This window comes from Chelonoidis abingdonii, chromosome 2 (assembly GCF_003597395.2).
Source record: "Chelonoidis abingdonii isolate Lonesome George chromosome 2, CheloAbing_2.0, whole genome shotgun sequence".
Taxonomy (NCBI): Eukaryota; Metazoa; Chordata; order Testudines; family Testudinidae; genus Chelonoidis; species Chelonoidis abingdonii.
This window is the reverse complement of record NC_133770.1, coordinates 109,659,350-109,674,354: the sequence shown is the minus strand read 5'-3', so window position 1 is coordinate 109,674,354 and position 15,005 is coordinate 109,659,350. Positions and strand designations below refer to the sequence as shown.

Genomic DNA, 15,005 nt, shown 5'->3' with positions numbered 1-15,005 from the left:
TTCCAAATCAGAACTCATTGATCTGAATGCTCTCCAAATTATCTAACCTGTTAATCTTTAAGAACAATTCTCTGTAAATTACAGTACAGAAAATCCTTTTCCCGTTTGTAAGTGAATGCAAAACAGGCTGTACCAGATAAATGTACTCCAGGATGTGCATGTTGTTTCTTGTATCCTGTACTGTACCTGAATACAGAATGTGTGTCTGATTTGTGCAGATCAGGGATACTCAGACCTCAGTGGCTAAATCACACTGTTTTAATATTATGTGCTGCAAAAGAGCCATAGGAGGCACATTAAATGCTACATCTATACCAGTGATTCTCAGATAGAGGCTTGTGAGCTGCAAGTGTCTCTTTAATGACCACTAGCACAGTTCTCTCTCCAGTTACTTTTTACTGAATTTTGATCAGCTAACTGTCCAGGCATAGCATAAATTGAAGCTATTATTTAAGATTAAAGGCCATATGGAAGGCATGGTCAAATACTGATTCTCAAATAAGAACATGTATTATAGTCTATCTTATTTTTTCTACAGTCGTAGCTGCACGTGCATGTAACCTTTGTCATGCAAGATGTGTAACATAGTTATAGTTCAATGTCTCATTTTTCTATGTGAGATTGAAGTACAGTACCACTGTTACTTCCTGTTGAAATAACTTAATTATAATAAATTATGTACATTTAGATACAGTAATACTAATGTTAAAGTCAAAACTGAACTGGAAGGCTTAAAATCAGTATGTTTATAGCCAAAAGAGTCCAAATGTATACTGTCTATGTTGTTGTTTTCTGTGATCTCTAAAGGGTATTTTAGTGGGAAGAGGTAGACGAATACTACTGCCAGCTCCTCTCCCCTCAATTCTGTGAGAACTTCACTTATCGGAGGCATACTTCCATTCCAGCTCAGCCTCGCTCATTCCACACACAAAATTGCATCATCCCCTCCCCCCCCCCCCGTGCAGTTTAGAGCTATGTAGGCACAAAGCCAGTAGAACATTTGCAACCTCTTAAGAGAACTCGTTACATAGGTTCATGCACTAAGTATGCTCTAAAAATCCCTGTAAGTTAGACAAATCATAGCATGACCATTGAAAGCCACATATGGCCCTTTAGTATATCTTCCTGCCAAATTTTTAATCTCTTAACACCAACCACTGAAGGGTTAGAGCTATTATTTTTAAGTCACATTATTTAAAAAGAAGTGGCAGGGGAGATGAAAGTGTGTGTTCTCTCTTCTCAGATAACTGAATCAATTCATCAATTTCACTCAACTGTTAAAAATAATTTGCTCTGAGTGTTGAATCTGCCAACTTTATCCTCAAAAGTTTTGAGTAGCTGAAAATGATCTTTTTAGAATTGAATCAGCTGTACAAATTTTATAGAGATCACTGTGTTCTCTGCCTAAAATTATAGCAAAATCTGCTTAAACTGGGGAATCCAAGGGATCAGCAAAAACTGACTGTCCAAGTGGGCTTCTCTCTAAAAGATGAATAACACTGTAGTGGGAGCCTTGGAGCTATTCTGAAGTGGTGGCTGATGAAAAGGAGTTGCTAAGCAGAGCTGATCTGCATGTGCATATGTATGGTTCATATTTGGGTGTGTGGATAAAGCTATTCATGGGTATTTAGTTTATATATGTGGAGGTGATATCCTTGTGATAAAATTACCATGCACATTTGGCTGTGCTCATTGTTATGTAATCTAATTTGCTGGAGGACTATTTCTAATACTGAAGTAAGGATACAGTATCCACTCCAATGCGAGTAGCATTACAATGGTTGCTATAAAGAGATGCAGTTGAATGTTTCTTTTCCTTCCATCTACAGTATGGAATGCTACTGTACCAGAACTACAGAATTCCCCAGCAGAGAAAAACCGTGCTTCCCCACTTCTCCACTCCAGTCGTAAGTACTGAAGTTACTTTTAAATGTATTGCCTGTCCTCCATCCTTGTGTAACAGTTTTGCAGTGGCTTATGTGATAATTCATACTTCCCTGAATTAGAAAGCTTTGCACTGTTCAGTGGTGTTCATGAAATGTTGTCTTCCCAGATGACTCTATTCTTTTATTAATACACCCAAGCATCCTATTTGTTTTAACTGCTGCTGTGCACTGAGCAAAAGCCACCAATGAGCTATCCACAACAATCACCAAAAGAGGGTCCTGTAATTTTTATGGTCTGCTCCTGCGTGCATAGAAATGGACTTAAATGGAAATAAGCTTCAACGCTCAAAATCCAGAAGTACAAACTTCAATTATGTTTACCTGTATGCAAGATAAACATCACCCTAAATAATGATGCTCAATCTCCAAACACTTTGAAATCCATCTGAGTTTTTTTTCCCCCAAAACAAATTGGGTTACTTCTTATTCCTAACTGCAGTTTCATGAATGTGACTGGTTGTTAGGAGCCTTGTCCAGGTGCAGTTTTTATTAATTCCACAAGTAAATAGGGAATGTGAGAAACTACTTGCTCCATTTTCCTTCTTTTTGATAGCTGTATTTTAGGATTCATATTTTGTACATGCCTCTTTTCTCTGTGCAAGTGAATTCCCCATAAGTCAAAGTAACTGTGAAAGAGGAAAGAGTTTTTGTACTTTCACTGCTTTGTGTACTATGCCTGTGTTGTTGTTGTTTATTGTTTGTTTTAGTTAGAAACATATATATCTGATTCTTTGATCATGTATCCTTCCTGGGGCAGCTTGGTGACAGTGCTGTGCTCCAGAAAGTATTAGAGTTACAGTCCAAAGTCAGCTCCCTCATTCGCCTAGCTGTAAGCAGAGCAGCACCTCCTCTGTCTGGTGAGAATAGTGGAGTTAGCTCACTCTGAAAGGAGCTAGAACATAGGGGTTTTGGAGGGTAAGGAAAAAGATGGGAAGTTTTGGCACCCAGCCTTTTTTGGGACAACATTAAACCATATTCCATATAATGATAGTACTGTGAATTTCTTAGAATCAAGGATTTAAACTGGTTTGTATTTTCTGTACCATTAACTTCAAAAGAATACTCTTATCAATGAAAGATCTGGAAGCGAAACTGTTTTCTTAAATTGTAACTTTCCTGGGTTTTGAAACAAGTGAAAATTCCTTTTCAGAGAAGTGTATCTGAAAACTCACTAGTAGCAATGGATTTTTCGGGACAAATAGGAAGAGTTATTGAAAATCCTGCTGAAGCACAGAGTGCCGCTTTGGAAGAAGGTCATGCTTGGAGGGTAATGATCTTCTTTTCGTATTTAACAAGTGCCCATTGAGAGCTGGAACACGCAGAGCGCTATGAAGCTAATGCAGTGATGGTCACAGTATAGCTTAGCATGGACTTGAAACATTCACACTGCAAGCATGCAGATATGAAAGAGTCAATTTCCATCTTGAGTGTAACTGTCACATTCACAACAACCTTCTACCACTGCTTCTCTGTCCCCCTAGTGTCCAGAGGAAGGTTGAGGGGGAAAGCAGACCCACCAGAACTTTACTGCCAGTTTGCAAAGCCAGTCTCTGAGGAGGAATATGTCAAATTAAATGCTTCCCCACATGGAAGAGGCTGGGGCTGTGACTAATGGCTTGCTCCCAGTAAGTTTAACTGCAGAATATACAAGAGGCAGGACCTCTTGGAATGAAAACTGATGTAATTTGTTTATAGTGTCATGTGGACAGACAGCTGCAGTACAAGTTTTCCCACACACTCATCCGCTAGGGAATAGACGTTATTACCTGAAGCACTAGCTGTATGGGAGACTGACTCATCTTGCTTCATTGAGTATATAGTGTGTTGACTGGGCAGAAGCATATGTGATAGGTATTTTTTTTTTCCTTTTTACATGTTGAGTTTTCATTAATTAAGATCTAGCTTCTATTTTAAGTCAACAGAAGTGGGCCTCTGCTTGTAGACTAGCCCCCGTCCCCTCAAAGCTGCATTTCTCTTTCTCTTCATTGCATTAAACTTCCCCCCCAGTTTCTTGTATATTAAATCTGTACTGCATGTGTTCTAATTCTCTCAAGTCAAGGTTTCAGACCGGATTTAATGCTAACTAATTTCTTCTGCAGAAACGCAGCACAAGAATGAACATCTTAGGTAGCCAAAGTCCACTCCATCCTTCAACACTGAGCACAGGTAAATTTGTATTACGTAGTAGTAGAGAGCTCTTTGGGACAAAGCAAATGAATGTTTACTGTAGAAATGGAGCCGAAAGCTGTGAAAATCAGATCCTGATTTCAGACACTCTAAAAACTTGACATTTTAAGGTGAAATTCTATTCTATCACTAATGACAGGATAACTAAAAATTTAATGCAATGTAAAAGCCAGCAAGTGTAAACGTTTTAAAGTCAGGAAACTAAGAATTGAAGTCTTCCATAGGAGGAGGGACTTCTCCTTTTAAAGGGGCACTTGAATTTGATTACAATTCTAAATTTTGCAATCTAAATTTTATCCAAATCTAGACCCGTAAATATTTTCATAGTTTGGATCAAATCCAATAGTCAGATACTTCTTTCGGCATGATCAATGTCGTGTATTATACTACTATGCTTTGTAAATAGTAACAATTAGGATTTTAAAATTACATCATCGTTAATTATTACTATACAAACAAAAAATTGGTTGCTCATAAACATAACTATTTTTTTCAAGTTGAATGTCTTGTTAAGATTGTAATCTTAATGGGGCACTAGTATCTTGCATTTAATTTCCTGGGGTTTTTAAAGGGGAAGGTCATACTCCTAAAAGTTCATACTCCAGGGAGAATTTTTTTTCAGGAACTTGTGGAGCTCAGTGCTATAACAAAATTGCCTATGTTGTATCTGGAAACAATAAAATGCTTTGATTTAAAGCGCATGCAAATAATATCTCAGATCTGTTATTGGACACCTCAGGCTTCACTGGAATCTTTGAAGAGATTTCAGTCTTTAACAAATCTTCAATACCTTCAACAATATACACATTTCTTTTTAAAGTTTTGATACATAATTTTCTAGACAATAATACTTATACGTTTTGATGCTATTAACCGTTTCCTCCTTCTCTCCCCGACCTCTGCTCAGTTATCCATAGGACACAGCACTGGTTTCATGGCAGGATCTCTAGAGAAGAATCCCACAGGATTATTAAACAGCAAGGGCTTGTGGATGGGTAAGTATTTATTATTATCCCTCAGTATCATAGAGATTTTTAAAAAAAAAAAAAAACAAATAACCATTACAATGTAGAGGATTTTATGCAGAAAAAGGAGAAAGCAACTGTCTAAAATTTAACCCCGAGCCACCAGTGAATCCTGACCATGAACAGAGACAGTAGGTTTGGATAGTCAGGAGTTGGTTAAACCCTCTGTAGTACTCCAGCATTGTAAGTGCTCAAAAGTACTCATTCTCTCTTGACTTTCCTTAAAATTCTCTGTGCCTGAGAGTGCTGTCTTCTGGAGGTCACTCATTATGATGTCTTGTTCCGTAACGTGTCCTTGAGCTGCTCATTCATAGCTTCAGGGGGTCACTCCAAGTGCTCCAATGATCACTGAAATTGACAGTGTGGAAGTTTTTCATAATCATTCCACTTCCCGGCAAAGTTCTTAATGCTTCGCCATCTTCTGTTCATGTTCCTGTTCTATTTTCAGTCTCCTGGTATGACAACATCAGTTAACAAAGCCTTGTTGGTTGTCTTTTCTACAACAAGTATGTCTGCTGTGTTTGCCTGCACTGTTCGGTCTGTGACAATTGTCAGGTCCCATAAAATCTTAGCCTCTTTCATTCTCTAGAGCAGGGATCGGGAACCTCCGGCCTGCAGGCTGGATCCAGCCCCCTGCTTTAATTTCATCCAGACCACGGCAAGTCTCCACCTCATGAGCTGGAAGCCCTGAGCCTCAGTGCCCTCCACGGGGCTGGAGCTGTGGCCGCCGGCTCGCCCCACTGCAGGGGAAGCTAGGGTGCCAGGCCGGTCGGTCGGCTGTCCCTGCAGCCCTGGCTAGGTGCAGCGGCAATCAGGAAAGCTCTGAGTCCACGTGTGCCTACCCTCACCCTTAGGCACCACCCCCGCAGCTCCCATTGGCCAGGAGTGGCGCCTGCACACACACCGCTGGCAGCACACACCACACAGAGCCACCTGGCCACATCGTGGCCACTTCTGGGAGCGGCGCAGGGCCAGGGCAGGAGGGAGCCTGCCTTAACCCCGCTGCACTGCCAACTGGGAGCTGGCTGAGGTAAGCGGCACCCAGTCGGAGCCCAGAACCCTCACCCCCTCCTACACCCCTAACCCCAACCTGAGTCCTCTCCTGTACCCCAACCCACTCCCAGAGAATGCACACCCACCCCGAATCCACTGCCCAAGGTCGGAACCCCCTCCTGCACCTTGACTCCCTCCCAGAGTCGGCACTCCCACTCTGAACCCCCTGCCCCAGCCATGAGCCCCCTCCTGCACCCCACCCCCTGCCCCAGCCCTGAGCGAGCTCCTGCACTCTGAGCCCCTCATTTCTGGCACTACCCGGAGCCTATCTTCTATTCTAGTGAGTCTGTTCACCATGGAAGCTAGGTTAGGATTCATTTGTGGTGGGGCAGCTAATGGTGGCTCAGTTCCCCAGGGTCCCATATTGCCCAGATACCTCGGGCTCTACGTTACAGAGATTTAGGAATGTAATGCTTCCTGCTAGTCACGTCCTTGACCAAAGCATTATACAGTGTTACCATAAGGAAAGAGGTGAAGATCTTTCTTATAGCTCAAATATGCCCCAGAAAGTCAAGAGTATGATCAGCTGATGTTTCTAGCACTTGCTCGTCTCTTCTTGAAGCATCCGGGCTGTACCGGGGTCCTATTGTAGATGTATTACCAACTCTCAGCTCCATAGATACAGTCATAATACGAGGAGAGGGGAGTACTCTGACATGAGTGTTTTTTTCAGCAGTGGCGTAACTCCCTTGCCTGCAGAAATGCAGTGAACAGATGAGACAGTGATCACTGCAGTGCAGGTGTGTGGTGCTGAAGTTTATTTCAGCGGTCACAAGAAGCTAGAGTGTGTTCTTTTTGTCCCTGGAACTCTAGACTGTTCTTGCAGCTCAACCCTGGAAAACTTTGCTCCTGGCATACTGGTTACTTAGAAGGCCTGCCCACAAATACACTTGACTTTCTCACAAGCTGAGTGGCAACTATCACGGTTTGAGTGTATTACCTAAGGTGTTCCCTCATTTCCTTTTGTATGAAGAAGTTTTCCTTTTGTCTACTTTGTGGGGAATGCTAAGTGAAGGAGAATTCTTGGAGTAGATGCCTAAAGTTTTGGAGCTTTTTTCTTCTCCAAGTACACAATTCACCATTTGGCTGGGTTGACTACCTACCTAATTTGAGGGTCACATGAAAGAAATGGGGGTCACATTAGAAATGATGTCAATGAAGTACACTAATGCAATGTGAGCGTAACCTTTGCAACCACCCCTGCCTCCCTGAGTACATTTTCAGCTAATTTTGCTGAGGAAAAATGCTCTTACGGGCAGGGGTGGCTCTAGGCATTTTGCCACCCCAAGCACGACAGGCAGACTTCCTGCCATCCTCGTGGCACCGGCAGAGCGCCCCCCACAGCTTGCCGCCCCTAGCACGCACTTGGCGTGCTGGGGCCTGGAGCCGCCCCTGCTTACGGGTGTTTGCATATGTTCTCCACCTCTTTGTACCGTGGAAGCTGAAAACGTGTAGTCCCTGTTAGGAGAGTTCTTGCATTGTTTCTGAGTAGTTACACCTGTTCATCTAAAAGCTACTGCTATCACAGTGCTGTCTGTCTTGCTAGCATAGGATACTGGAGAAGAGAGGTAGTTTCTTCATCTCTTTTTGTCTCCAAATCATCCTATAGGAGCCCAGACAAGAAAATTTTCTTCATGAGCTTAGTTATTGGCAATGGAAAACCCAATTACAGAGCCAGCAAACCCCATAGAGTATGTAGGTGAAGTAACATAATCACATTTCTTTCGCCCTGTCTCTGCTTGTTGTTAGCATTGCATGAACTTGGGTTGGTGAGAACTCGAAGAGAGCAAATTACTATGTAAGAAATTGCCCTTTAACACCACTGAAGGAGGAGGAGAAAGAGAGTACAAAATGACAAAAGATCTGATTTTAGACCAAATGAGTCACACTATTCAAGTTTGTACTAAAAGAAAATGATCTTTCCTAGGTTGTTTCTCCTCCGGGACAGCCAGAGTAATCCAAAGGCATTTGTGCTTACACTGTGTCATCATCAAAAAATCAAGCATTTCCAAATCTTGCCGGTAAGTGTTGACCAAAAAGTTTTCTAATTCTATTTGTTCTTCATAAACCTTTGTCAGTGTGTATAGAGGACTATTTATGTACATAAATTACTAGTGCAATAAAATATAATGACAGTGTTCAGAAACAGAACTCTTTTTTGGCATTTTTCAGTCTGTCTAAAAATGTCCTTTTGGTCATCGTCTTGGCTGCTAGCATAAACATCAAAATCAAGGCATAGAACTGATGCAAAGAACTACGATCTCTGCAGCTGATTAAAACCACAAGAATTGGCTACCTTTATCTCCATTGCACTCTTTTGGTGGGAAGAAGGCTAATACTAGAATATTTGTGGAAGGGGATCTTTGTGTCTTTTTTTTTTTTTTTTTTTTTTTTTTTTTTTTTTTTTTTTTTTTTGCTTTAATGGTTACCTGTGAAATTAGAGGCCTGAATTTGTAAGTTAAAACAGAAGTTTCTCAAAACATAAATGCCATCTAGCCAAAAAACATTCTAAACCCTTGAATGGGACTAGTGTGTCTACATAATCAGCCTAAAATGTTTAGACCTAATGATTATCAAGTCGCTCTTAACCCACAGAGGGGAGGGATAGCTCAGTGGTTTGAGCATTGGCCTGCTAAACCTAGGGTTATGAGTTCAATCCTTGATGGGGCCATTCAGAGATCTGGGGCAAAATCAGTATTTGGTCCTGCTAGTGAAGGCAGGGGGCTGGACTCAATGACCTTTTAATCTTTTTTTAGGTTGGATATTAGGAAAAACTTTTTCAGCAGGAGAATGGTGAAGCAGTGGAATGAGTTACCTAGGGAGATGGTGGACTCTCCTTCCTTAGAGGTTTTAAGGTCAAGCTTGACAAAGCCCTGGCTGGGATGATTTAGTTGGGGATTGGTCGTGCTCTGAGCAGGGGGTTGGACTAGATGAGCTGCTGAGGTCCCTTCCAACCCTGATATTCTATGAGTCTGATTCTGTGACCCTAGTATTCTTCTCTGGCCTTGGCTACACTTGCATGTAATACCGCAGTAAAGCCTCTCAGAGCACTCTGCCTTACTCCCTGTCCACACTGGCAAGACACGTAGAGCGCTCTGACTCCCTGGCTGGAGCGCTCCTGGTACTCCACCTCCCTGAGAGGATTAACAGCTGTTGCATATTGGGTGAGATGTTTCAGTGCCCAGTGTAAATGAAAAATAAAGTTACAACGCTCTAATTGACCTCTGGAAACGTCCCATAATCCCCTTAACTGAAGTGGCCTCTCTTGTCTTTGTTGTGAACTGGAAGTGCGTGCCAGCTGCTTATCTGGTCTGAAAAAAAAACAAACAGCTAATGTTTGCTTTGAGTGAGTGAGAGAGAGAGGCGGAGGAGGGAGGGGGAGATCTGAACTTAAAAGACAGCGTGCTGACACACTCTCAGCACCCCAAAAACCCATCTCTCTCCCCCCACACTCCCTGTCACACTCCATCCCACGCCATTTGAAAAGCACGTGGCAGCCACTTGAATGCTGGGATAGCTGCCCATAATGCACCACTCCCAGGGCAGCTGATAGTGCTACAAATGTGACCACGCCAGTGTACTTTCAGCCCTCATTGTGGACAGACTGGACCACTTCCCCTAGTGCGCTCTCTGAAAGCTGGTTTAACTTAAAGCTCTCTACAGCTGCAAGTGTAGCCAAGCCCTGTGTCTCCCAAATACAGTAATCAGCTAACAATTATTTGAGTAGGGCTTATGTGTTGTACTTAATGAAGAGGCGGAGAGTTGACTGAAAACCTGTAGAGAATTTATCACACCTTGCAAGTTCCCTGGCTGTCCACTCTTATAAGAACTTTTCTAGCTGGGATTAAGTAATGTTTCTTTCAGTGGAGTTGTGGGTGCTTAACACCTGTGGCAGTTGGACCATTAGTTGTTTGAGCACTCAAAAACTGAGGTACCAAAAGCCCATCAACACTTCGTCAGTGTTTGAGTCACTGATGGAAATGCAGTACTTGTTTCCTGGGGTCTGGAGTTCTTCTGGAAGTACTGGTTTAGTACAGCAAAATATGTGCTTTTAAGAGACGTTTCCCAGCTGGAATCTACACTGTGAACTGAAGGTGTAGTTCCAGCTTGAGGAGACATACTCGCACTATTTCTGATCAAACTAGTGTGTTAACAATAGAGGTGTAGCTGCTGGGGGGAAGAGAGGAACTAGCTGCCCTGAATGTGTACCTGAATATGTACTCATGGTGACATGAGCAGTCGGTGGGGCAAGCCACCCTGAGTATGTGCCAATGAAAGACCATAGGTGCGTATTTGGGCTGCTAGTTTCTCACACTGCCATGGCTATGCGGCTGTTTTTAGCTCTCTAGCTCAGAGCTAGTGCAGGTATGTCTCTGAACTGGAGGTGTAATTTCCAACTTGAGACGTGTAGACATACTCTAAGGTGGTGGAAAGTGCCAGGAAACTCTGTGAATGTTTGATCTCTGCAGTCATTCGGTTACAATTCCACGCCTCTCCAGTGAGTGAAAAAAACAAAAGCCCAACTCGATACTTGTTGTAAGCTGGTTAGGACTCTTACTGGAGCTGTTTGTGGAGGCGAAGCAGGAACTTGGTACTTATAAATCTCTAAGGACACTTCAGGCTATGGGACCAAATGACCTTAGATGAAATGGTATAGTGACAGTGACTTTAAGAACAATATTTCTATTTTGAGACCTATTAAGTTTTTAACTTAACCAAAGTGGAGAAGGGGTTTTGTGCATCACAGGCTTCTAAATGACGTGCTGTAATTGTGCTTATTTTTTCTTACATGAGATCATACCTAGAATCTTAACTTATTGCCATTCTTGGGTATTCTAATGTGCTGCCTAATTTGGAAAGGACTTCTTATTTCCCTAGTGTGAGGATGATGGACAGATGTTTTTCAGCCTTGATGATGGGAATACCAAATTCTCTGACCTAATTCAGCTTGTTGAATTCTACCAACTAAACAAAGGAGTCTTGCCCTGCAAACTCAAACACCACTGCATCCGAGTGGCCTTATGACCTTCCATCTGACACTCACTGAAGACTGGATTTGCTGGAAGACTGGATTTGCTAGAAGAACAATTGTAAGAGAATGTTGACACTGGGGAATTGCCAGATGTGTAAGTTGTTGGTTTAAAAATATTATGCACCTTGGGACTCTGAAAGGGATGGATTCAACTGGTGCCAACAGACCAAGATTTACTGGTTTGTCCAACACCTAAGAGTGAGTGCTGCTGAGTGTCCCAGCATCCCAAAAATTTGGCGGGAGGGTATGTAAAATCATAATCAAATCTTGAAACGAAACTGGAATCTGTCTTGGCTGGGCCACTTAACAGAAACAAGTGATGAAGAGAAATCTTTGAAAAGAACTCTTGCCCTGGGATAATCTTGACAATTAAGACTAGTGTGTTGACTTTTTGTATGATCACTTTTTTTTTTGCACTCCTATTTGTTTTGGATATTGTATGCAGCCTATATTAGGAGCTGATATGGCTTTTAAATTCATGCAAGAGTTGGGTATTAATCTAAACCCTAAAATGTATGAAATGCTTCAGCCTAAAAGGATCTAGAAGAAAACCCAGAAGTGTGTGTGTGTGTGTCTCACAAAACATCTCTGGATACCTGAGGTTCTCTCCTCTTTGAAGAAGCAGTGTGAATACAATTCTAAAAGAACATACCACCATATGTACTCTTAAAACTGTTAACTTTTAGCATAATGGCTGTAGTATGTTTGTGGCATATTAGTGGTACCCAATCATGCAAAGACTGTATTAGTCAGACTATATGCACAAATGTTTGAACCTTTTTTACTTACTAATGGTGGTGGTGGTTTGGGTTTTTCAGCCTGTTGATTTTGTTGAGGAAATTTACTATTCCTAAATGGAATTGCATGACCACACTTGGATTTGGAACCAGCTTTTTTTTGTGGGAAAAGGACTTACACTGATAGTCTACTTATTATGACAAAAGATCAGTGTTTTTAGCTCGATATCTCCTTGAATTTTCAGACTGTTTCAAAGAGCTGTTTTTGCAGATAGTATATCTACAGTAACAATGATATGTAGCAAAGCTCTTTTACGGTATAGGACTTTAAAAGAACTTATACCTTTTGCTTTTGGTAGGGTCATGAAAGTTTACATGATGAGGAATGTGCAGACTGGGTTTGGAAATCCATTTAACTATGACTGGCATTTTTTAACTTACTGCTGGCAACGTCCATTCGACAACTGGTATTTGTGACAGACACAATAATACGTACCAGTATCTATTGTAAACTAATATATATCCTGCCTTAGTGCTGGTTCATCATCAGAGCTACTTTATTGTTAATATTTAAATCAATTATTTAATGTTTACACAATAACACTTTCCCTTCTGTTGATAAACCAGTATCAAAGCTAGGTGAGTACAAGTCGAATGCTCTCATTGGACTGCCATACTGCATATATTACTGTCACTCTTTTAGCAAGATAGTCAATAGGTACAGGAGGTACTATTGAATTAAGTTAATTTTCAAATACTCCACACAGTTTATACATAGCAAGAAGTGTTTCACCCTGGGAACTTTCAGAATACTATGGTGAGCAGAACTGTTTTCTCTTAAGACAGTAGATGATTTATACCAGCTAGTCTATGATGATCTCACCCTAATTAATATTTGTCACAGGGTTTTCTGAAATCCTAGCCACCCGAAAGGATTAAAGAAGGAAGAACAATTCTGTACCTTTAGGTCTTCGTGTAGTGTTGAGAATAGTTTAAGACAAAAACTATAACCTGCCCGAGTCATCTGTATCAGCTGTAACTATGTCAATGGTATAGAAACACTGTATTTTAGTTTACAGAACACATTCTAGTATTTTTTTTCCATGTAATGTCTACATATAAAAAATGAAGAAACTTGATTTAGTTTGTAGTGAAAACTTCTGGTTTTTTTAACTGTACATACTGAATTGAGTGTTCTTGCTTTTCAGTCAGTTAAAATGTATTTTAAAACCTTGAAATTAAGCTGACTTAAGTCTCAGACTTCACTCTGCATGCTTCTATTTGGCCCCTCTGAAGTGGAAAAAAAAATTGTATTGATTACATTCTTATATTCACCAGTTTCAGTAAGACCATTTATGCTGTAGTTTTAAGGTTTTTTTTTTCTGTTTACATAGTTTAGTCTCATCCATTTTTCCAATAGGCAATTAGCATTTGCAGTGTTTCATATTTATAAAACTTGCATTTTATTTAATTTGAGAATGAAAGTTTGACTATGAATCATAATTTTGTATGTAGATGGTTGACTTAGTATTTTGTACCTTTCCCAGCTAACGTGAACTGTTTTGAGAAAGTGACCACTTTCCAAGTGGCAGAAATCTTACTTGAGCAGATCACTGTTGTTTTTTGTTTTGTTTTGTTTCTTTCTGCTGGAAAATAGTCAATACCACCTTAAACTTTTCCAGCCGATTCAGCTGGCTGCCAGCTTAGAATACCAAGGACTGAAGGACATTTGACTCTTATTTTTGTATTTAAATGACATGAATGTAAAGGGGATGCTCAGGGTTGTTTTGGAGCCTGTTGAATTTTTATCTTTTTTGCCTGTGATTTTTATTTTTTAAATACTTCATGTAGCAATCTTGAATATATCGAGAAGGAAAATGCCAAACCATTTTGGTAATAAAGTTACTAGTTAAGTTATGTTACAATAGGTGTTAAAGTACAGAAACATTTTATGTGTTAATTACTCTTGAAGAAACACGTGCCTCAGTTTAGATGTTTTGTCTTATCTTTTCTGCACTAAATACCTGACAGTCTGACCAATCAATGCACCTTTCCAGTGGCGAGACTTGCTTATTGTAAATTATATTGTCACAATGCAAGATTTTTAGTAACTGTAAAATGGAATAAAGTTAAAAGTTTTCAGGGAATGCAAAAGGTATTAACTTAAGAGACAAAACCTTTATTCAATATGCTTTGCTTCATACTGTAAATAGCTTTTTGGCTTGTGAACATAATTGTAATCTTTCAGGTATTTTTGTACAAATAAGGGACTGATATTCTGTTTCTTGTAATTAGAAATAAACATTAATACAGTGCTATTCATTTTATATTTGGAATTAATGTCCTTTTTTGCGGCTACAGTATGTTAATCACTGTTGACTTCATACTAAACTATTCTGGGTGGATTGCTGTATGTTAAAGATCTCTTTAAGAAACTCAAAGGAAAATGGAATCCTACGAGACATTTTGCTACTGACTGTTGGGCCTAATGATTATTGATAGGACAGTTTGCCATAGAGTTTCCACACTGGATAGGAATCCATTTAAACTAACCTCACTGTGTCTTCCTTTCACAAATACAGTGGGCATCTCGGGGTAATTTAAATCCAACTCCTTATTACAGTTTTGATCGCGAGGTAACCTGTCTTGTTCAGGTCCATTCATCTTCTCTGGCTTGTCCCCTGCTAATTGCTTAAAGGATTTTTGACAATTCCCTCAATTGCTGGTTCTTTCTTCAGTACTTGCATTATTTTGTTTATAAACATATTCTTCTCCTCAGACAGTTTTATGGTGCCCACTTCTACATGTTTGTTTTATACATCTCAGTTATATTACAGTTTAATCTTTTTTCCGTTTAATCATAAACTCAATTTTCTGGTCCTCTCCACATAGATAGCCCCTGAGCTAGAACTCTTTGTTATTAATTGTAGAATATTTGACTATCTACTATCACCATAATCAGGGATTCTGAACTAGGGGTGATGGGAGTGAAGCAGCACCTCCTGGCTTGAGTGGTTTCCATCAC

General features: G+C 40.5%; 1 protein-coding gene across 1 annotated transcript in view; it reads left to right on the top strand.

The window, feature by feature from the left end:
- The window catches only part of GRB10 (growth factor receptor bound protein 10), a 163,387-nt gene extending 151,696 nt beyond the window's left edge, over window positions 1–11,691 (top strand). Inside the window, exons 11-16 of the mRNA XM_075062612.1 lie at window positions 1,830–1,907; window positions 3,097–3,213; window positions 4,046–4,112; window positions 5,041–5,128; window positions 8,139–8,232; window positions 11,090–11,691. Coding sequence (XP_074918713.1) covers window positions 1,830–1,907; window positions 3,097–3,213; window positions 4,046–4,112; window positions 5,041–5,128; window positions 8,139–8,232; window positions 11,090–11,236 — 591 coding nt within the window. The 3' untranslated portion in view covers window positions 11,237–11,691. The remainder of the gene's footprint in view (window positions 1–1,829; window positions 1,908–3,096; window positions 3,214–4,045; window positions 4,113–5,040; window positions 5,129–8,138; window positions 8,233–11,089) is intronic.
- The last annotated feature ends 3,314 nt before the right edge of the window (window positions 11,692–15,005 follow it).